Here is a 16,819-nt window from a genome sequence, read left to right on the forward strand (position 1 = left end):
AGCTTGAGCTGATCAGGGGCCAGCCAGGAGAGTTTAGACATTTGCAGCCACCCTGGAGGGATGGTCAGGTGTCAAGAAAGCAGGCAGGTGAAACCATGAGAGGGGTTGTGGAGTGAGAGTGGACATACAGCCAGCCAGCCAGATACCCAACCCAGCTACAAACATGATGGCAGGACACAGCCTGAGCCATTTAAGCTTCACAGGCCACAGGGCAGTATCTGACCAGTTCCTCACCCCTAGCAGTCAGGTAGAAAGATTCTGACAGCTCCCCACCCCACCCTCCCTGACTTCCCCAAAGCCTGCCAGACAGACACACTTCCATATGGAAGACAGAATCTCAGGGAAACAAGCAGGCTCCCTGCTGGACGGACAGTTAGCCAAATGGACAGAGTCATGGACAGATGGGGAGACCCCCAGCTAGACATCTTGGTAGACTTGTGGCTACTTGGACCCTCTTCCCCGAGTCAGTGGGAAGGTGGGCCTCAACCAAGCAGGAGACAGAGCTGCCTCAAAAAGGCAAAGAGATATTACCCCAGTGGAAGAACACCCCGCCCTCCCAGTTCACCAGCCAGCAAGACTGTCTACTGGACAGACAGGCATACCGTCCACCCCAGCCTGTGATTTGGGCAGGCCTGCGGCAGGGTTCCACCTGCTGGACAGGGACCCTACCCCTGCACCTCCCATGGGACAGATAGATCCTCAGTCCCTCGCTGGACAGAGGATCCCCGGGTAGCCAGGTTGAGTGGACACAGTCACTGCTTACTGCCACCTGTGACACAGATGTCCCAAAGCCAAAGCTTGTCCCGTCTGGCCCTCAGAGTCTGCCCAGGCCCACCCAGCGAGAACGGGGGCTCCAGCTTGGCCCCTGCTTGGGAGCCAGAGGGCGAGGCGAGCGCCGAACGCCATTGGCCTTGGGGCGCACCCCGCCAGCCGCTGCGCGCTTCCATTGGCTGGCGGGGGCGGGGCGGGGCCCCCTTAGCTGGGCCAGCGCTTCCCGCGGTATCTACACTCGCGGCGGAGCGCCCGGCGCAGCGACTGGACTACACCTCGCAGGCGGACAGCGCCATGAGCCGCAGCCTGGACGCGGCGCAGAACTTCCTGAGGCAGCTGGAGGAGAGGGGCGGCTGGGAAGGGGCGGTCCTCGCCGGCGAGTTCAGCGTGAGTGAGCGAGTGTGGACAGCCTTGCCGCCCCTGGTCCCACCGACCTGACGGCCGCCTTCCAGGCGCCCCCCGCTGCCTCTGCCTCTCTCTCTCCCTCTTTCTCTCGCTCTCGCTTTCGCTTTCTCCCTCGATCCCTTGTTTTCTTTACCCCGCTCCTCTGTTGCTCTTTGACCCGCAGCCAGTGGGGCCCCAGCGGACAAAGTCCGCGGCGGAGCTGGGAGGGGCCGCACACGCGCTCAGGTCCAGGTGTCCTCCAGCGCTCCCGGCGAGCGGGCCGCACACCTGCTCAGGAGCTTGGGGTGTTAGGGAACGTGCCAGGGCAGCGGGGTGCCGAGGCGGGCGTGTGCACGTCCCCGGCCTTTTGCCGGGCAACCCACTGGGCCCGGTGACCTCAGCATCTCCCTCCACGGACCCGGAACGCCGATGGCCAAGGCACTCGGCGCGTGCTGGACGCTCACTTCCCGGGAGTGGAACGCTGGATATTGCAGCAGGGCTGGCAAACGCGAGGCTTCAAGCGCGAACACGCACGTGCAAACAGAGAGGCAGACGCAATCTAGGCAGAAATAGGCGTCATGTTCTAAATATTTAAAATAGCCTTGCTTTTCAATGGCAATGTGTACGATGAATATAACTCCATAAAACCATAGGACAGGCACAGCCCGTGACGGTTGCAACTCACAACCGACGTTACGCAATCAAAGGGCTCCTGGAAAACCCTTATTAGAAGATAAGGGTATTTTTGATGTAGAAAAACTCAGAGGTCATGAGGTTTTCTCTCTTGCGAACTTTTGGAATACCTCCTCTCAGATTAATATAAATTTGTCTACGCACATGTAAAAGTGTTGTAGTGAATGAGAAACTGAAGATGTGCCTGCTAAACGTAAAATACAATTCAGACAAAAGGGAAATGCAGGTGACCCGCGTGTACGTACACATTTGGTGTATGACGTCCCCTACAGCGCACCTTGCATCCCATCGCGTGTTATCTATCCTACTTGCGGTCCGGAAACGCAAGCTTCCTCACAGCCGCTGCCTCCAGCCACGCAACAGCAGACGGAGGGTTCGGGGCGGGGGTGCGTGCCGAAGCGTCTGGGTTTCGCCCTCACCGCACAGGCACCTTTGGCAAAGTCACTCGCCCACCTGTGCGTCGGCTCTCTCACCTGCACGGGTCAATGCTGCCATTCATGGCTTCACTGTCGCTACGAGCAGCCAGGCCTGCGCCGCTGGGGGCTTCCTTGCACTCCCCTCTCACCCGGGGCCTCATCACTCCACTGCTCTGTCCCCCGCCACTGCCGCCACCAGGACATCCAGGCCCGCTCGGCTGCCTGGAAGAGGGACGGAGTGTGCACTGCCGAGGCCGGCAGCCTGCCGGGAAACGCGAAGAAGAACCGCTACAAAGACGTGCTGCCCTGTGAGTGAGGGGGCTCTGGCAGGGAGCCAGGTGCGCGCGCCCCGCCCCGCCCCGCTCCGCAGCCTTGCAGGTGTCACCCGTTGCGCTCCCGCGGGTGCCTGGAGTGGGAGGGGAGCCCGGCAGGTGCGCGGACGCCCCGGCACCGCCAAACCCCTCGTTTCTCGCCTCGCCGGCTGGCAGATGATCGCACGCGAGTGATCCTCTCCCTGCTGCAGGAGGAGGGACACGGCGACTACATCAACGGCAACTTTATCCGGGTCAGGCCCGGGATCGGAGCGGGGTCGCCCTGGGGGCAGCCGGGCGACCCGCTCTGACCGCATCTCCCACAGGGCGCAGACGGGAGCCGGGCCTACATCGCCACGCAAGGGCCGCTGCCTCACACGCTGCTGGACTTCTGGCGCCTGGTGTGGGAGTTCAGGGTGAAGGTCAGAGCCCCGGAGGGTGGGCAGCGTTCTGGTTCCCCGGATCCCTGGCTCGCATCAGCTCTGTGTCCCTCCGCGTCTAGGTGATCCTGATGGCATGTCGGGAGACGGAGAACGGGCGGGTAGGTGTCCTCAGGCCCCAGCGTGCTGTCCCTGTGCCCGGGGGAGGGAGGAGGAAGCCCGCTAGCTCCTCCGTGACCCAGGGCCGGTTCGTAGACTGTCCTCACTGGCTCCGCGGGAGCCTCACTACTCCTCTCTGTATTTTTTGTCGATTAGTCTTTTTGCTTTTCCTCAAGGGGCTCATCTGCTGGGCCACTCCGTACCATAGGACAGCCCCTGTACTGACCAGTGCCCCTGTACTGTCCGGATTTCTCTGACACCTCTCTCTCTCTCTCTGTCTCTCTCTCTCTCTCCTTATTCAGCTAGAACTCTCTGGCCTCTACTATTCCTGCCTCCAGACCCGAGCATGGCTGTTGGCTGTCCCCTCTTCCTAAGCCCTTTCCCCACCCTGGCTGGCTCTGTAAACCTCTTCCAGGTGTTCCTGCAGATGTTCAGTCCTCAAGGAGACCATCCTGGACCCTCCCACAACTCCCAGGTCTTTCGCTTGTCCTACTTTTTGTTCTTACCAACTTCTTCTTCTTCTTCTTCTTCTTCTTCTTCTTCTTCTTCTTCTTCTTTTTAAGATTTTATTTATTTATTTGAGAGGCAGAGTTACAGCCACAGAGAGGGAGAGACAGAGAGAGATCTTCCATCTGCTGATTCACTCCCCAAATGGCCACAACAGTCAGAGCTAGACTGATCCGAAACCAGGAGCCAGGAGCTTCTTCCGGGTCTCCCACGGAGGTGCAGGGGCCCAAGCACTTGGGCCATCTTCTACTGCTTTCCCAGGCCACAGCAGAGAGCTGGATCAGAAGAGGAGCAGCTGGGACCAAAACTGGTGCCCATAAGGGATGCCAGGGCGAGGCAGAGGCTTAACCTACTATGCTGCAGCTCTGGCCCCACCAATACTTCTAACACAGTACATAGTACTTCTAACACAGTACATAGTCCTAAATACATAAAATATACTTCACCATATGCTATTATTTCTGCTCTGCATCACTGAGATGCCATCACCCACTTAACATGTACAACCCAGCTGCTTTTAGCATATGCCTGGAGGTTTGCATCACCCCATAAAGAAATTTTGGGGGCTGGCACTGTGGTGTAGTGGGTAAAGCTGACGCCTGCTGTGCTGGCATCCTATATGGGCACCGGTTCGAGACCCGGCTGCTCCTCTTCCAATCTAGCTCCCTGCTAATGGCCTGGAAAAGCAATGGAAGATGGTCTAAGTGCTTGGGCCCCTGCACCTGAGTGGGAGACCTGGAAGAGGCTCCTGGTTCCTGGCTTTGGATTGGCACAGCTCCAGCCATTGCAGCTATTTGGGGAGTGAACCAGTGAATGGAAGACTTATCTCTCTTATCTCTCTCTCTCTCTCTGCCTCTGCCTTTCAAATAAATAAATAAATAAATAAATAAATCTTTTTTTAAAAAAATAAAGAAATCCTATACCCTCGAGTGGTTTCTCCCCATTTCCCACCAACCTCTACAGCCTTGGGCAACCCCTAACCTACTCTGGTTTCCTACTGCTTTGCCTGTTCTGGATATTTCATGTAAATGGAGTCATGATATGCAGTCTTGGTGAGGGGCCTCTTTCAGTTAGCATGTTTCTGAGTTTCATGCATACTGCAGCATGAATCAATGCCTCACTCCATTGTAGGAACCTGCCACAAAGCACTTACCCATTCATCAGTTTATAGAATTGGAGGGACTTCTGCTTTTGGCAATTATGAACAACCTTGCTGTGAACATTCATGTCCAAGTCCTTGTGTAAAGGCATGTTTTCATTTTTCTCCACTTAGCCATGGACTAACTGGTTTATGTGAAAATGCTATGTTCACATTTTAAGGAACTGTTAAACCATCCTTCGCAGGTCATACATGTACCAAATTGCATTGGTGCTAACAATCTATGAGGATTTCAATTTCATCACATACTCACCAGCATCTTTTTTATAGAGGGTGATGAGTGGTGACATTGTGTGTCTTTTTTTTCTTCTTTTTTGGTTGTGGCAATACACACATCCCATAAAATTCCGCATTTTATCCATTTCAAGTGGCATGAAGGACACTTATCATGGCCACCATTTCTACAACTTGTTCATCATTCCAAACAGAAAACTTGACCCATTAAACATCACCTCCCCAGTCCCCTTCCCCTATGTTTTACCTTCTGTCTCTTCATATCTACCTATTGTAGGTACTGCATATAAATGGAATTGTACAGCACTTACCCTGCTGTCTCTGTGTGATTTCACCGAGCATGTTTTTAAGACTCATCCTGGTTGCACCATATTATATTCCACTGTACTGAAATTCTCTGTCTCTGTATGTCCGTGTCCCTTTTTGTTTACCCCTTCCTTGTGGATGGATGTTGGGGTTGTTTCTATCTGTTGGCTATTGTGAATAGTGCTGCCATGAGCAGTGGTGTCAAGAATCTGAGTCTTTATTTTCAATGTGCTGTGTAGGCACCTGGGGTGGAATTGCTGAGTATCTGACAATTCCTTCCTTCCTTCCTTCCTTCCTTCCTTCCTTCCATCCTTCCTTCCTTCCTTCCTTCCTTCCTTCCTTCCTTCCTTCCTTCTTTTCCCACAGCGGATGCACCATTCTACATTCCCACTAGGACTTCCAATTTCTCACATAGTCACCAACACCTGTGTGTGTATGTGTGTAGGGGGTGTGGGCAGGTGGCATCCTAAGGAGTGGGAAGTGCTCTCCATTGAGGTTTTGTTTTTCTGTGCTTATTTCCTCATTTTTCTCTCTCCTCTGGATACCTGTCTGTTCACATTGTTTGCCCATTTTTAAATTGGGCTACTTGGGGGTTATTTGTCTTTTTATGATTGAGCAAGACCTCATTTACAAATCCCTCTCTTGTGTGTTCAGTGAGTTGTCATTTCACTTTTCTGACAATGTCTGTTGAAGCTGAAACATTAAACATTTTGTACAGCATTTTTGTACAAACTTTGCCTTAGGTCATTGTCAAACAGATTTATAGGAATTCTGTAGCATCACAGTTTTAAGGATTTTGTGGCTGTTTTAAATTTCCTTTATAAGAGTGAAGTTGAAAAGTTTTTTCATCTGATTATTGTTTATTGCTTATTTTCCTGCTGACATAGGTCTTTTTGCTTTTTATTTGTTGAACTGTTTATTTAGTAGGGACAATGAACTTTTGACTATAACATAATTAACAATTATTTTATCTCAAAAAATTAAGTTACAAAAAATTTTTAAATTTTGATACATTTAACGGGTTGGATTGTTTTCCTTATGTTTTTGATTTGGCATCTAAGAAGTTACCACTTCATTAAAGGTCATAAATATTTACTCCTGTGTTTTCTTCCAAGTGTTTTGGAGTTGTTGTTTTTTTAAGATTGATTTTTGAAAAAGATTTATTTATTTATTTGAAAGGAAGAGTTACAGAGAGACAGAGGCAAAGGCAGAGGCAGAGGCAAAGAGAGATCTTCCATCTGCTTGTTCACTCTCCAAATGGCTGCAGTGGTCGGAGCTGGGCCAGTCCAAAGCCAGGAGCCAGAAGGCAGGAGCTTCTTCCGGGTCTCCCACATGAGTGCAGGGGCCCAAGCACTTGGGCCAATTCCACTGCTTTCCCAGGCCATTGCAGGGAGCTAGGTCAGAAGTAGAGCAATTGGGACTCAAACCTGCATCCATATGGGATGCTGGCAGCCCCAATGTCTTGTAGTTGTTAAGTCTCTAATTCATTTGATTTTTTTGTATAGACTTTGTTATAAGAGATCCACATTCATTCTTTGCATGTGGCTATCCAATTATTGCAGCACTATTGGTAGAAAAAAAACAATACTTTCTTCCATGCAATGGACTTGGCACTCTTGAAAATTAGTTGATCATGAATAGGAGAGTCTGTTTCTGAACTTTGTTTTATTCTCTTGACCAATATGGTTTTCCTTGTGCCAGTAAAACACACTTTCGATTCTGGCACCTTTGCAATAAATTTTGAAATCAGGAAATGTGAGTCCTCCTGATTTTTTTTTTTTTTTTTTTTTTTACAGGCAGAGTGGACAGTGAGCGAGAGAGAGACAGAGAGAAAGATCTTCCTTTTGCCGTTGGTTCACCCTCCAATGGCCGCCACGGTAGCGCGCTGTGGCTGGCGCACCGCGCTGATCCGATGGCAGGAGCCAGGTGCTTCTCCTGGTCTCCCATGGGGTGCAGGGCCCAAGCACTTGGGCCATCCTCCACTGCACTCCCAGGCCACAGCAGAGAGCTGGCCTGGAAGAGGGGCAACCGGGACAGGATCGGTGCCCCGACCGGGACTAGAACCCGGTGTGCTGGAGCCGCAAGGCGGAGGATTAGCCTAGTGAGCTGCGGCGCTGGCCAGTCCTCTGGATTTTTAAAAATTTTTAAAAATTTTCAATGTTTTGGCTCTTCTGGGTGGATCCCTTGCTGTGTAGAAAAGAGCTGATGCAGCAGGCATAACTGCTTATGCTTAAAAAGGCTTTCCTGCAAGTTTGGCTCTTGGCTGGCTCTGACAACTTGTGCTGCTAGCTGGAGTGGCTCATTGTGCCCCAACGTTTTATATGGTGGTTGATGCCGAAGACCTGCTTTCCTTCTGGAAACCTGATATTAGGGTACCTGCTGGGCAGGAGGTGCCTACACGCTGTGTAGAAGATGCCCCCCGCTAAAAACTCTGGGCACTGAGCCCTAATGAGCTCCCAGTGGCCAATCTTCCACGTGTGTTGCCACTGCTCGTTGCTGTGTGGCTCCATGGGAGAGGACCTTAGGGAACTGCTGCCTTCTTTTCTTCATACTCTTGCCCCTTGCTGGCTTTATTCTGTGCCCTTTCAGTGTAAAAGTCATGTCCGTGCGTATGACTGTATGCTGAGTGCTGTGTGTGTCACACAGTGAGTCACTGAATCTGGGCGTGGCCTCCTGTGCACATGACACACTTGCATTTCCACAGGAGTCTTATGCTCAGCTTGTCAGTGTCATCAACACTTCTGCTGGGATGTCACAGGGGCTACTTTGACTGGGGAGGTCGAATGGGGGAGCTTTGGCTATCTTAACCCTATTGTTTGCCAGGCTGTCACCACAGGTATCTGTCCATCTGTCTGGATCCTCTTAGATTTCTTTCACCAGTGCTTTGTTGGTGTTTCGTTCACAAATTTTGCACCTTTATTAAATTTATTCCTAGAAAGTGAACAGTGCTTTTTGAGGTTGTTGTCAATGGACTTGTCTTCTTCATTGGGTTATTGTAAACTGAATACAATTGTAGAAATACAGTTGCTTTTCCCCTACTGATTTCATAGCACATAATCTTGCTGAACTCATTCGTTAGCTTTAATAATGTGTGTGTGTGTGTATTCTTTAGGGTTTTCTACACATAAGATCATGTCATCTGTAAATCATGACAGTTTTGTCTCTTCCTTTCCAGTCTGGGTGCCCGTCCTGTCATCCTCACATTCTCCCTTTCTTCTCACCTCCCTTTTCTCTATCCATCTCCCTCAATCTGTCTGTCGGTTTGTCTATCTATCTCTGTGTCTTTTTTCCCCCTATTTGCACTAGCTAGAATTTCCAATACACATGGAAGTGTGAACTTTCTTGCCTTGTTCCTGATTTGCAGGCCAAAACATTGGCAGTCTTTTTCTGCCAATTGACTTTTCTTCTGTTTGTGGGTTGAATTTTCCTGTTTCTTTATATGTCTAGTAAATTTTTATTGGGTGGTTGACATTTTGGGTTTTTATACAGGTTAAGTGTTAGGTTCTGTTGTCTCCCTTTGAAGGGTGTTTCACTCTTTGAGGAAGACAGTTCAGTTATTTGTGGGTACCGGATCATTTTGAAGTCTGTTTTCCAGCTCTTTCAGGGCGGGTCCGCAGTAGTCTTTATTCCAGAGCTAACTTAGCTCTACTTCCAATGAGAGGTCCCTCGGGCTCCCTCCACTGACTGCTCCTCACCATCAGTGAGGCCTTTCCTCTCTGGCTGGAGCGAAGGTATCGCATCTCTGCCCTCTTTGAACTCAAAGGGATGTTCATCCTGTGGATCCCTAGTTCTCATGCTCTCACGGAATGTTATTCTTGCCTGGCCTCGTGGGATTTCACCCTAGCCTTCAAAAAATTCAGGGAAAGAGGCTGGCATTTTGGCGCAGCAGGCTAAGCCACCAGTTGTGACTCCAGCATCCCACATCAAAGCACCAGTTCAAATCCTGGCTGCTCTACTTTCCCTTCTGTTCCCTGTTAAGGCACCTAGGAAAGCAATGGAGGGTGGCACAAGTCCTTGGGCCCCTGCCATCCACATGGGAGACCAGGATGGAGTTCCTGGCTCCTTGGCTGCAGCCTGGCCCAGTCCCAGTCATTGCAGCCATCTGGGGAGTGAACCTGGGGATGGACGATCTCCCCTCTTCTCTCTCTCTCTCTCCCTCTCCCACTTTCTCTCTCTTTCTCTCTCTCCCTCTCTGACTTTGAATAAATAAAATAAATCATGGATGGGTCACTATCGTGGCATAGCAGGTGAAGCCACCACCTGTGACACTGGCATCCCTTGTGGGAGCCAGTTAGTGTTCTGGCTGTTTCCCTTCCATTCCAGCTTCCTGCTAATGGCTTAGAGAGGCAGCCAAGGGTATTTGGCAGCAAGTACTCAGGCCCCTGCCACCCAAGTGGGAGACCCAGTAGAATCTCCTGGCTTCTAGCTTGTTGTGGTCATCTGGGGAGTGAATCAGCAGATGGAAGATTCTCTCTTTCTCTCTCTGTAACTCTTTCAAATAAATAAACAAATCTTTTTTAAAGAAAAGACAATATCACTGTTCATCAAAATAAATTCATGGGAAGTAGAATTAAAAGAGGAGTTTAATTTAGTGCAACAAAAACCCATGCCTTGTTTATAGTAATACATACTTTCCATGAAGGCTCCTGGTATGTTCTCAGATTATTATTCAGCCAGACTCAAGGAGCAGGGACCCCTGTGCAGATTTTTGGAAGGTTTTCAGATGGTAGTGGGTTTTTGTTTTGTGTTGTGCTGTGTTTTGCCTTTGTCTGTTCTTGCTGGGACTCTGTCCTGCCACTTCTGGCTGCCCCGGCTGTCAGCTCAGTGAGGTCACTAGATTGCTCACATCCTCCAGCCTGGGGATTCACTCCAAGCTGTGAGCAGTCTGCTCAGGCACCACCTCCCTCAATGCCTATTTTCTCGTGCCAGAGAGTAGGGTTCAGGTTTCACGTCTGGTAATTTGGCTGCTGACAGTGTGGGGTTCCCTGGACCGTCTTCCTCCTGCCAGGCCAGCAGCTCACCTGCCTTGGGTGTGCACATGTGTGATCTGACCACTCTGCCAGCCTCCATCACAGCTGCAGCTGCCTGTGGTCCCACCAGAAGCCCGGGCTGTCCTGTGAGGGCGTGGACTGTTGAGCTGCAGCTCTGAAAGTGACTCCGCCCTCCTCACTCTGTGCTTTCTCCTTACTTTTCACAGAAGAAGTGTGAGCGTTACTGGGCCCAAGAGCAAGAGCCACTGCAGATTGGGCTTTTCTGCATTACCCTGGTGAGCTGGGACTGAGGTGGGAACAGGTGCAGCCTTGGACGATGGATGATGGGGACACTTCAAGGAGGATATCCAGGGCGAATGGCTCCTTTCCCCCCAAACCCCCACAACTATGGGAGATTCATGGAGCTCTCTGATGCCGATGCGCAAACACTCCTGACTCGATATATGGGTTGACTGCGTTTTTGCTGTGGCTATGATCACGGTTCCATCTGTCATGTAAACATGCCTGGTTGGGTTCTTGAAATCCCTCTCTCAGATTTCTGAAAGAACTCAGGGAAACATGTTAGATCTGGGGAACATTTAGGCTACATGAAGTTTCTAAACAGGGTTTTACTTTGCTTTCTACAAATGTGTGTCTTTGGCACCCTCCATTTTGGTTCTCCTGTGTCTTTCCTCTTACCCCACATTCTCAGACCAAGGAGGCACGGCTGAACCCGGACATTGTGCACAGGACCCTCCAGGTCACATTCAAGAAGGTACCAACAGAGGAGTGGGGGGACTTCTGCAAGGGGAGAGTTGTTCCCTATCTGTTTCCTTCTCTTTAAAATGGGCGTTCACAACAGCACACCTCCTCAAACTATTTTTTTTTTCAAATTAATTTGAAATGCAGAGCATCAGAAAGGAAGACACACAGAGATCTTCTTCATCCGTTGGTTCATTCCCCAAATGCCCAAAACAGCTGGGCTGGGCCAGGCTGAAGCCAGGAGACAGGAAATCCATTGTGGTCTCCCATGTGAAAGGCAGGGCCCCAACTACTTAGTCCATCTCTATTGCCTTCCCAAGCTCATTAACAAGGTGCTGAATCAGAACAGGACTCGAACCAGCACTCTGAGATGGATGTAGGCATCACAAGTGGCAGCTTAACCCACTGTGCCATAAGACCAGTGCCAGTCCCTGTCCTCAACTGTTATCAAGGAGATTTAAATGGAAGATGCTTAAAGCCAGGCCTGGCATTTAGTAGGTGCTTGAGAAACATTCTCTCTCTCTCTCTCTCTCTCTCTCTCTCTCTCTCTCTCTCTTCTTTGCTCCTTTTTTTTTTTTTTCTGTTTCAGGAATCCCGTTCCGTGCACCAGTTGCAGTATACTTCCTGGCCAGATCGCGGGGTCCCCAGCAGTTCTGACAATGTGCTCACCATGGTGGAAGAAGCCCGGCGCCTCCATGGACCAGGCCCTGGACCCCTCTGCATCCACTGCAGGTTCGGGGATTGGACTTTATGGGGGTCTGGTGAGGAGTTGGGGGAGGGGAGGGAGGTGGGAGGGGATGCAAGGTTTAGGGCCAGTCTTGCCTTTCTGCGTGCGGGTTTTGAGACACCAGACATTTGTTTGCTGCATGGGTTGGAGTTAGCATTTGTTGAGCACAGGCTATCTGCAGCACACAGTTAATGCCCCAAATAGGCAAGCAATTAAGAGGTCTTATGGAAGTCCTTAAATTAGGGACTTCAGTCCCAGCCCCAAATGCACTATTTTTTTTTTAACAGGTAGAGTTATAGAAAGTGAGAGAGAGACAAAGAGAAAGGTCTTCCTTCTGTTGGGTCACCCCCCAAACGGCCACTATGGCCGGTGCTGCGCCAATCCGAAGCCAGGAGCCAGGAGCTTCTTCCTGGTCTCCCATGCGGGTGCAGGAGCCCAAGCACTTGGGCCATCCTCCACTGCCCTCCCGGGCCACAGCAGAGAGCTGCACTGGAAGAGGAGCAACCGGGACTAGATCCCGGCGCCCACATGGGATGCCAGCACCGCAGGTAGAGGATTAACCAAGTGAGCCATGGCGCCGGCCGCAAATGCACTATTTTTTAAAAAAAAAAGATTTACAGAATTACAGAGAGAGAGAGACAGAGAGAAAGATATTTCATCTGCTGGTTCACTCTCCAGATAGCTGCTATGGCTAGGGGCTGGGCCAGGCTGAAGCCAGGAGTCAGGAGCTTCTTCCGGGTCTCCCACATGGATGCAGGGCCCCAAGGACTCGAGTCATCCTCCCCTGCTTTCCCAGGCGCCTTAGCAGGGAGCTGGATCAGAAGTGAAGCAGCTGGGACTCCAACCACGCTTATATGAGATGTCAGCCTTACAGGAGGTGGCTTAACCTGCCATGCCAAGACACTGCCCTCCCAAATGCATCACTGAAAAGTGATTGCGGGCAGACCCCCTGACCAACCGCACCCTGATTCTCCCTCGCCAGTGCGGGCTGCGGGAGAACCGGTGTCCTGTGCACGGTGGATTACGTGAGGCAGTTGCTGCTGACCAAGGTACCCCGCGAGCCTCGGGGCACCCGGTGGATGCCCCGCACCTGCGCGGGGTCTGCTCACACGTCTCTCTGGCCCAGATGATCCCACCGAACTTCAGCCTTTCGAACGTGGTGCTGGAGCTGCGGAAGCAGCGGCCCTCCGCGGTGCAGACAGAGGTGCGCCCCGGGGACCCAGGCGGGGTTAGCAGCCGAGCCCTTCCCCGCTTCCCTTCCTGACAGGCCGTCATCCCAACAGGAGCAGTATAGGTTCCTGTACCACACGGTGGCGCAGATGTTCCGCTCCGCGCTGCAGAGGGCCAGCCCCCGCCACCGGGACCTCAAGGAGGTACTGCCGCCCCCTCCCATTCCCGTCCGCCCTCGAGGCCCTCCTCCTCTGCCTCCAAGCCAGCGGGGAGCCCCCCGCCCGGAGCTCAGCACCCTCCCCTCTTGTCTTCCCTAGAACTGCGCCCCCCTCTACGCCGAGGTCGACTCCCTCCGGAAGTCCCCAGCCCTTTTGGCTACAGCACCCCGGCCGGCAGGCGAGATCCTCAGGTACCGGCCGCACCCCTGCCTCTCCCTCCTCGCTCAGGCGCTGCCGCCCCTTCTAGCTCTTGCCGGGCCAGCCCTCCCTAGGCTGTTCCCCTCACAGTCTGAGCTCTGCAAACTGCCCCCAGGGTGGCTCTCGAATGCTGGCGCCCCCACGGCCTCCCTGCCGCTAGGGCTGGCCCACGTTCCGAGGCTAGCCCTTCCCTCGCTTTTCCGGTCAGTCACGACTTCCGCTACTTGCCAGGCCTCAAGTTGGGTGGTGCAAGTATGGGGCTGACCCTCCTTCAACGCAGACTTCACCCTCCCTCCGCCCCCACCGGCCCTGGGGCGAGCCCTCCATCTTGGGGCTAGCCTCTAACCCCCCTTAGACGCCACTTCCTCAATCTTTTGTTTCATATACACGTTCACAGACAGGACCACACTGCCTTCCAGGGCCCTGCCCCGTCCACCTGCCACGCCGGCCCCGCCCGCTCTGTCACCCACTTAACTGGCGGGGCGCTGAGAACGTGCTAAGGAGACCCCACCCTCTGCCCTCTGAACCTTGCTGCCGTCGCCCTCCTTCCCTGCGCGCTGTCTGGGCGAGCAGGAAACCTGCGGTTTGCTCGGCGCAAGCTCCCCGCCCCCGCGGGCCGCGGGAGCAGCCGTTTCACTTCCTCTGCGCGCTCCCCACCCGCAGAAGCATCTCGGTGCCCGGGGCGCCGACCCTTGCCATGGCCCACACGTACGCGGTGGTGCAGAAGCGCGGGGCCCTGGCGGGCGCGGGCCAAGGGGCGCGTACCGGAGACCCCGAGGGGGAGAAGCTCTACAGTCAGGTGACACCGCGCGCCCTGCGGTCGGGGGCGCACTCTGAGGACGCGCGGGGGCCAATGCCTGCGCAAGGTGAGTCGAGGCCCGTGCGGGGCACTGGGCGCTGGGCGCGAGGCTGGGGCGGGTCGCCACCCACCTGCTCCTTCTTGGGTCTCCCAACTTTCTGGGCTCCTGCCCATTCCCCCCCACTTCCCGAGGCTGAACCTGGGGTTCCCTTAGCCATGTCCCCTGAGCGCCTCCCACACGTCCCGAGGCCAGCCCAAGCTCGGTTCCCAGCAGTGTCAGCTTGTTTGGTTTGTGCGCCTAGGGCGGGCGGATGTTCCAGACTCGGTCACTCCCCCTGCCGCCGGGCGCCGCCCCCAGTCTGCCTCCCTGGGCCTCTGAGGCCCGGTCCCTGCCTGAGCTGACCTGTGAGTGGGGGTCTCCTGCCCGCAGCTCCTGCTGACCAAAGCCCTGGGGGACCTGATGCTTATGAGGATGTTGCCAATGGGGCGCAGACCAGTAGGCTAGGTAAGTCAGAGCCTGCGACACTGACTGCAGGACAGGAGTTTGGGGTTCAGGGCTGGGTGGGGGGGGGGGGGGCCCAGGCCCTTAGAGGCCTGTGGATGTGGCTGCAATGAACTGGGAGCCCCTCGAGGCTTAGGGTGCAGCGGCCTGCAAGCTGTCCACCTCCTCACACCGCAGCTCCTCTGAGCCCTATCCTTCCTCCCCCAGGCTTCAACCAGCGCATTGGAAAGCCAAAAGGGCCGCGGGACCCACCTGCCCAGTGGACCCAGGTGTGAGCGCGCCGGCACCGGCCTGTTGCTCCATGGGCACCTTGGATTCTACTGGTGCCTCTGATGTGGCACGTGTGGTGAATGAGGACGCTGGGCCTGGATCACAATAAGAACTTCTCAGGATGGGAAATGTGGGGGCTTAGCCCCCATGATGATAGCATTCAAAGCTTGAGGCCAAGGGTAGGTGGGGCTGCTCTCAGCCGATTCAAGAAAATGTGATAGGGCTCCCTCGTTGGACATCGGCATCCCATTTGGGCACAGGTTTGGGTCCCCACCACTCCACTCCCGATCCAGCTCCCTGCTGATGACCTGGATATAGGAACGGAAGATGGCCCAGGTGCTTGGGCTCCTGCCACTCCCGTGGGTGACCCAGATGAAGCTCTTGGCTCTTGGCTTCCATCTGGCTCAGCCCTGGCCATTGCAGCCATTTGGGGAGTGACCCAGTGGATGGAAGATCTCTGTCTCTCCCCCTACTCCTCTGTAACTCTGCCTTTCAAATAAATAAAAATAAAATGTTTTTAAAAAGAAAGAACGTGGGCACGGTTCCTGGGTTGTGAAGGGAAGGATGGACAGATGGACCTCCCAAGACTGCGCCTGCCTCACATAATGGACTGTTCCATTCTCAGTATCTGAGCCTCCCAAGCACCCAAGGGACCCCATAGAGAAAGGGATGGACCCTCAGGGACCTCTAGCCACTTACATCCCAGTCAGGGGAGCCATGGCCAGGCAGATTGGCCCCAGATAAACAGACCCACAGAGAAGCAGCCACACAGAAACTCACACAGACCATCAGAGGGCCAGTCCATGGCTGGTCAGATGGCTGCTCAGCCAGAGAGACAAACTAGCAAGCAGCGACACACACCAGTCCCACACAGACCAGCCAGAGAGACACCTGGACAGACAGAGCCCCTGGAAGACAGACCCTACTACTGGATGGGGCCCCTTCCTGGGCAGACTCTCAAACGTAAACATCCCCAGCTGGTCACACAGACATCGCAGCTGCACAGACCCTAACCTGCCACCTGAGGCCTGCAAGACCTTCCTCGAAACCAGGCTGCCACTCCCAGATGGACAGATGCCAGCCACGCCGACAGAACCCTGACTGCACAACCAGCCAGCCTTCCAGACTCCCAACCAGCGAGACAGGTGCATCCCCCGGGGGGCGGATACACCCCTGCAACTACACAGAACCCACAATTGGGCAGATACGTTGATGCTGATGCTGCTGGGCAGACAGACGGACGGACCCTCCCATAAGCATCTCGAGTTGGGCAGATCTTACGCTCTGCTAGCTGAACAGATGAAACAGATCAGCAGATCCTTCAGACAGACAAACAGACACCTACAGGCAGATAGACAAGTCCCCAGCCCTTCAGGGAGGTAGGCACCCTTTTGGATAGGTGGACCCTTATTGGACAGGTGGCTCCCAGCTAGCCAGTGGCATAACCACCCTCAACCAGAGTCAGGGGGACCACTGTCTAGCTGAGTGGCCAGTTAGGTACCAAGCCAGGTGGACAGACAGACTCCCGGCCGTGCAAACCCCAGCCAGACAGAAGGATCCCCAATCAGACCAATCCCTAGCTGCTTACACAGAATTGCCTCTGCAGTCCAGGAGGTGAGACGCTAAAGCAGAAATACTCCCAAACACTCCCAAACCCATGCCAGCTCCCTCTGTCTCCTGAGAGCAGGACCCACAGCTGTGGTTGATGGCTACCATCTAGGGCTTAAGGCTGGGGCTGAACTGTTCGCAGTCCTTGGCTGTCCCATCTGATAGAGAGAGCCTTGGTGCACACTGGAAGAGAGTGTTCGGATCTAGGCGTCTCCTACAGGGTTCTGGATGCCTGTGAGCAGCAGGAGGGGCTGCTGCGCAGGGTGTGCTGGGAG

General features: G+C 53.7%; 1 protein-coding gene across 2 annotated transcripts; it reads left to right on the top strand.

The window, feature by feature from the left end:
- Window positions 1-1,019: 1,019 nt before the first annotated feature.
- PTPN18 (protein tyrosine phosphatase non-receptor type 18) lies at window positions 1,020-15,421 on the top strand. 2 transcript variants are annotated; one of them, XM_062182554.1, is made up of 15 exons: window positions 1,020-1,158; window positions 2,464-2,572; window positions 2,753-2,829; window positions 2,902-2,997; window positions 3,078-3,116; window positions 10,518-10,586; window positions 11,003-11,065; window positions 11,642-11,784; window positions 12,762-12,828; window positions 12,906-12,983; window positions 13,063-13,152; window positions 13,267-13,358; window positions 14,029-14,231; window positions 14,595-14,669; window positions 14,874-15,421. In XM_062182554.1, exons 1-15 carry the CDS (start codon window positions 1,066-1,068, stop codon window positions 14,939-14,941), a joined length of 1,362 nt encoding a protein of 453 aa, XP_062038538.1. In that variant the 5' UTR covers window positions 1,020-1,065; the 3' UTR covers window positions 14,942-15,421. The 2 variants fall into 2 exon arrangements, with proteins under 2 accessions (XP_062038538.1, XP_062038618.1); XM_062182634.1 differs by lacking the exons at window positions 10,518-10,586; window positions 11,003-11,065.
- Window positions 15,422-16,819: the final 1,398 nt, after the last annotated feature.

This window comes from Lepus europaeus, chromosome 1 (genome assembly GCF_033115175.1).
Source record: "Lepus europaeus isolate LE1 chromosome 1, mLepTim1.pri, whole genome shotgun sequence".
Lineage (NCBI taxonomy): Eukaryota > Metazoa > Chordata > Mammalia > Lagomorpha > Leporidae > Lepus > Lepus europaeus.